The 6,379-nt window shown below is 40.8% G+C and overlaps 1 protein-coding gene across 1 annotated transcript in view; it reads left to right on the top strand.

Annotated features, from left to right (window-relative positions):
* The first annotated feature begins 3,089 nt into the window (after positions 1-3,089).
* The window catches only part of SGK1 (serum/glucocorticoid regulated kinase 1), a 101,966-nt gene continuing 98,676 nt past the window's right edge, over positions 3,090-6,379 (top strand). The window contains exon 1 of the mRNA XM_004673870.2: positions 3,090-3,489. Within this exon, the coding sequence (XP_004673927.1) occupies positions 3,421-3,489 (69 nt within the window). The 5' untranslated portion in view covers positions 3,090-3,420. The remainder of the gene's footprint in view (positions 3,490-6,379) is intronic.

Raw genomic sequence — 6,379 nt, 5'->3', positions numbered from 1 at the left:
AGAAACAGAGCCTTAGTGAGTTAAAGGGGCTTGTTTAAGTTTACACTATTAGAGAAAGGAGATTAGTAAACAGGTTGTCCAAGGTTTCTTCTTAACATTAGAATTTTCTATTAAAAAGATATACCGTCACTGGGTATCAATGTCACAGAGATAAAGATTGAGGGCCATTTACCAGAACTCAGCACATTAGTTATGACAGGCATTTACTTAATGGTTTGAAAATCTCAAAGGTATTTAGCAATTCCTACAAAAGGTCTGGTGTCAGAGTCACTGATATTAGCTTTCCATAGATTTTTATTTAATTCATTTGAAAAGCATGCATAGTGTTCCAGCATGGCCCAGCACTCCCCTGTGTGCCAGGGCTACAAAACTGAGTAAGCTTGTTTAATGGGAAAAAGAGGTAAGTAAATACATTAATTTAATTAAACAAGTATAATGTATGAACAGGATGTTGTAAGTATCCAGGGTAATTTTCCTTTCTGCCATAAGCCGTAGTCTCTGCTTCTTTGTTCACATTAATGAGCTTGGCAAAGAGACGTGTAGTAAATAATAGTCACTCTGGGCCTACCTATAGGCAGCTTTATTTATGAAAGTATTCATTTACTTCAGCTGTCAGACAATAATTTTTCAATTATCGCAGTGACTAAACTATAGGCCCAACGTATGGGCTACCTGATCTGGTCAAGATCCCTGCCCTGTGTTTCCCCTTCATTTGGAGACCCCTGCTTAAGACTCTCTTTGAAGAAAATAGGGCCCCTATAATTGGGTTTAGATGAGGTCATGAGAATGGGACCCTCATGAAAAGATTATCACCTTTATAAGTAGGGATACTGGAGAGCTCTCCCCACCCACTTGAACACTCCCTGCTACCCCCCTACCCTAGTTAAGGTGAAAGATCACACAGATAATGATAAGTATTACACACTCACCATCATGTATATTTCTCTACTAGGTGATGCCTTTCTTAGTGAAAAAAAAAGAAAAGAAAAGAAAAGATATTTTGTTTGTATTCCCAGGACCTTCCATCAGATTTAGCATAGACTCCATTAACAGTGACAATCTCTGCAAAGGATAAGATAGAGTGGGAAGTGATGGGATTTAACTGTCCTTAACACCTCCTCTATGGTTTCTATTAAGCATCCGCACTGCACCCCCACATAAATATAGAATGTACCTAAAACCATTATGCATGCATGCTAGATCAATGTCAAAACAAGCAAGGTTCAAAGCCCCCTTCTGACAGATGCTTAGAAAGCTCTCCTGTGTATCACCCAAACTCGATGATCATCCATTATATACCATTGGGGGAACAGGCAAAGCAAGGAACATTAATCACTGACTCACCATGATCTTTTTTTTAATCAAGTCTATTGAACTATAACTTACATTGGTAAAATTTTCCATTTTCATATATAAAATTTAAGTTTTGACATATGCATAGTCATATACAGCCATCACCATAATTATAGTGTTTATCATCTCTCAAAAATTCTCTTTGAATTATCAGAATTATAAATGGACTCCCTGGAGAACCACAAAGTCTATCAATGTTGTAGATTACATAACAGATCCTTGTATCTTGGACAACTTAATATGTCTCCCCAAAATGATTATTTCCCTCTAGTTATCAAGTATCTTGATAAGTCATTTGATTGTGTTGCATTTTTCTTTCAGTAAATAAGAGTTCATTGTCATTCTTCTCTACCCCCACCAAAAATAAGCCAGTTTGGTCTAAGTATAGAGCTTCGTACACCAACGATGAAGTCAATATATCTCTTCTCCAATTTACCTGTATGTACCTATTACTAGAAACAGTCTTGTAAATATTTTAGCAATGTAAATTATTGTTTTTTTAATGTGCTAGCCTTTAGTTTTATCAAGACATTGTGCCTTTCTCTTGTTTATTTGTTATATTCCTTTATGATGATTATGAAAAAAACTTACATCCTGGGAATATTTTCTGCATTTGGATTTGATGGGATGAACAGAAAGACATAGCAAACAAGTGAATGACTGAATGAATGAGTGAATGGATGAATGAGAGGTGACCTCCATTTCATGGATGAGGTATCTTCTGAAAGGCACCTTGAGGTCAGACAACTGGCAGGAAGCCACACACTGATGTCCTCACAGTGCCCAATCAGATGCCAAGTTCCCTTTTTTGCCCTATCCATTTAGCTAGAAGCTTGAGTTTTAAAGCCTCATAAATGTTAATATTAAAAAATAGAAAATGGAAAAAGTAGACCATACACAAATTAAATGTTTTTTGTGTGAATTGAATGTAAAAAAAAATTAACATGAGTGACAATTTTGGGAATAAATAGTTCCCTGAATAAGATGTTTTCCTCTTATTTCCAAGTCCTTCCTCTCCATTAAATGGATTCAGTTATACTTTTTGGTAATGTTCTTTGTATTTGTTTTGCACAGTGTACTGTGTATTTATTGTCCATTGTGTGCTTTTTAAGAGACTTCTTTACTGAATAGTTACCTTCATTTATTGCCCACTATAGAATGACAGGGAGGAAAGGCTTGAAGAGATTCTACATAGAGAGATCGTCCATTGTTATTTACACTCTTGCACTTTATTTCCTGTTTCTCCACATTTTGGACAGATCAGGAATAAATTTGATGACATTTCCATTCAGATGCTTTCATGCAGGAGCACCTACCAAAAGAATTTCAATGAGCAAGAGATAAAACCGATGTGCATTTTATAGGAAATGGCTTTAAATGATCCTGATGCCAAAAAAGCAAGGGGAAAAGGCAGCCCTCCCGAGGGGAGTCCTCTGCTCTCCGCGCGTTCAGAGCTGCGCCTTCACCCCATCAGCTGCTCAGATATGCATGAATCGCTGCGTCTTCCAGATCGCTCTTTCTCTCCCTCTGCCTTTCTGGCTCGGCTCTGCCTCCCTCCCTCTCTCCCTCTGGCTTCTGCTCTTTCTTACTCCTTCTCTCAGCTGCTTTAACTACAGCTCCCACAGGAACTTGCACAATCAAAAACAGCTCTCCTCGCGAGCAGCCTCCGTAAGCGCATCACCTGGATAGGGCGACTCGCCCACCTCACCCGCCGCTGAGCCTCCAGGTAGCTGGGGGCGCCCGGGGGTGCCCGCCTCCTGCTCGGCACATCTCCCGCAGCAACATCACCCTGGAATCCGCGGCACGCCAGGGTCCTGTAGCGGTGATGACTGTGTTCCTGAGCAATAATGGAAAGAGCAAAGCCACTGCCGGTGGCCAGTGAAAGTGGAGAGAAGAGCTTGCTGCAGTAGCTGGTGCTGCAAAATGTGTGAGTGAACCCCGAGCCCTGCCAGTGTCCATCCCGCTCGGTCCTCATTAACTGTCGCCAGGAGGGAAACCGGGTACCAGATGCACTAACCAGGCGGCTGCCACCCTGGATCTATAACTGTGAACTCCTCACTGTGGAAAATGGTAAACAAAGACATGAATGGATTCCCGGTCAAGAAATGCTCAGCCTTCCAATTTTTTAAGAAGCGGGTAAGGACAGGTTTTGCTTGTTTCTTTTGTTTTCTGCTCTTTGAAATGTTTTTGAATGGGTGCCTGAGGTAAACCTCTGGTTTTGTTACCAGACCTTGAATGAATGTTGTGCTTCTGGCTGCTGTGGTCCAGTTGGGAAATGTACTTGACTCGATGTAAATTTGTTGGGGGTGGGAGGGGGGCTTTGGAAAGAGTTGTTTTGGGAGAAGGGGGTTGGGTGGGATGATTTAAGGGGTGGTTGAGCTGGTAATGGGAATTTATCCATCAAAGCCTTAAGATTAAAGGCAGTTCTACCAGAAATGGCCTGAGTATAGTTATGGCTACTAGTGTAGTCAAGGGACTTTACTCAGTTGCGCGCTCTGGGTCTCTCTTTCTCAGTCTCCTCTACTCTTCTCTTTGAAATGTTCAACTTTTTCCACACCCTTCATCCATTGTTCCCTATGCTGCATGATCGTCTTCACTTGCCCAGAGCAGTAGCTTCTGGCTTCCCAAATCCACTCAGCCAATAACTTGCTGAGTCTCTGTGGTAAAAATAGCAGGACCAGAATGACCTTTTGCAGGAATGATGGAATCTAGCATTTTAAACCTTTTTCAAGTTACCTCAGTTTTGCTCTGTATGACCCCCACCCCCCTACTTTTAGAGGTTAATGTGCTGTCGGAATTTAAGTGATAATGTAGGGTCATGTTGCTGTATACATTTACTTCTTAAATTCCTTGTTCTTTCATTCAGAGTGTAAATGTCCATTGGCTGTATCTGAGAAAAAATATTTTTTCTTTTTTGTGTGATTCACAATAAACAATTCATTGTAATGGTCACACTAATGTCTGCTTAAATCTGCAAATTTATACACAAGTGGGAGTTAAGAAACAAATGACTGCAAAGAGACTGATGTCTGACTCTCTCGTGCAGTTTTTTGTAAGCCACATAAGCTCCCTCCAGCCCTCCACTGCCCATCCTGTTTAATACCACAAGGGTAATTTCATCAAAATGGCTCTCTCCATTCATTGTCCCTCCCTTCATTCAGGTCCTTCCTGGGCTGAGTCTCTAGTGCAGCCCTTCACTTAACCTACCACAGACAGAACACAATGAATTACAGGTTGGGCTTCACCCCTCCCTGCACCAAATGGGCAAGTTGGGAAGAAGCTGCAGATTACAGCCTGGTCAGCCCCAACCAGGCTCCTGTGAGCCTTTGACTGACTTCTCATTAGTAAAAGAAAACCTCAAAAGTTCACGGGTACAAGCGTATGCACTAAACCATAGCAAAACCAGCTTATCCTGGCAGTTGCTCCTGGGGCCTGAGCACTGGGGAGCTCACTCTGGAGTGAGATACACGTTGCATCTAAGCAAGTCAGTGCCACTTCTCAGAGCTCGGAGGTATTTGTTCTCCCTGTAGCCAAAATATTGTTTCCCGAGAAAAGGATCCTCTGTGAAAATGGATTTCCAACAGCAGATGTTTTACTAATAATATATACCATAGCTCAAAATTCAGTACTTATTCTTTACTCTTTGAAATAATTCATTTATTTGGTGATACTGGGGAGACGGGGCTCAGGGAAGATGATCTTTTTAAACTCCTCATTCAGGTATTTTTAATCAACCAAGTAGTGAAAAAGTTGATTTTTTTTTCAAGTTGTCTCTTAACTTCTTTGTTAGGAAACCACTTATATACAAATTTGCTGTGTGAGTTCATTTTACTTAAAAGTTTACTTTTACCACTAGCTTTTTGTTGGAGCCTCTGTAGATTTTGAATTCTACAAGGGTACTGATGTCTTACCTGAATGCATGCTGCATGAGAAAAAGAAGTTTACCCAAGGTATCTGGCCTGCAACTTCATCTACCTGGATCTATCCATTGCAGAAGAGTCAGGAATTCCCCTCCTGCTCTCCTTCATCCTCAAGAAGAGCAAACTGAGCAGAATATGACATTGTATCCAGCTATGGACAGCCCCCAGGAGATAATCCCCACTCTTGTCTAGTGATGTGGCCCACAAGGTCTCTGTTCTATGTATTCATTTGGCTTGAACCATGACTTGCTTTGGGCCTTGGCTTGTCATCTGTTTCAGCGGGAGTTTTTAATCACACAACCGATGTAATAGTAAATTGTGTAAATCGTTAAGATAATACTTACGCAAATCCCACTTCTTCCCCTATCTTCTTCCCTTCCCCAAAGGTAACTGCGGCTACTTATTGGGATCTATACTTTTCAGACTTGTTCTGTGTGTTTGTATATAGTGTGTTTGTATATTGTCATGTACTAAATGCTTTTGTTTTCAGCTTAGAATTCTATTGTTGAAGTTCCACACATTTCTGCATATTTTATGTTTAACCTAACTAAACAGTCTTACAAAGTGAACCTTTGTCCTGTGCCCACATGAAACTGTGAATAAATCTTGGGGAAAAAAAAAAAACAACAACCATAGCTTGTTAAGGTTCACTGAAGAGATGATATTTGGACCCAGACTGTGATTGCAGAAGGTTTAACAAAGGTTTCCCTAGTTTCTGAGATGTTCCAAAGGGAGCCTAGGAAGCTCCCTGAAAGAGAAAACAGAAAATCTGCTCTGTCATTCACTTAGGAGAGAAAGTATAGCCACTATTTCCCAAGTGCTTAGTATGTCCTAAACATTATGAGCCAAATGCTTCCACATATTAGCTCATTTAATCATTACGGTAACCCTAAGAAGTGCAAAATGTGTATTAGAGAGATAAAACGACTGGGCCATGGTCACATTTCAAAAATGTAGCAGAGCTAAAACTTAAATTTTGTTTGACCCATATTCTTTTTTTAAGATTTATTTATTTGTGCATACAGAACTGGGGTACATGCCAGAGGCTCAGGGGCGGTGAGAGGCTTCACCAGGGACAGAGCGGGGAGCAGAACAGGCAGATAGAC

The sequence above is a fragment of the Condylura cristata genome, unplaced genomic scaffold (assembly GCF_000260355.1).
Source record: "Condylura cristata isolate star-nosed mole 26May11 unplaced genomic scaffold, ConCri1.0 scaffold00001, whole genome shotgun sequence".
NCBI lineage: Eukaryota > Metazoa > Chordata > Mammalia > Eulipotyphla > Talpidae > Condylura > Condylura cristata.
The sequence above is the reverse complement of the archived record's forward strand: the minus strand, read 5'-3'. Positions and strand labels throughout refer to the sequence as shown.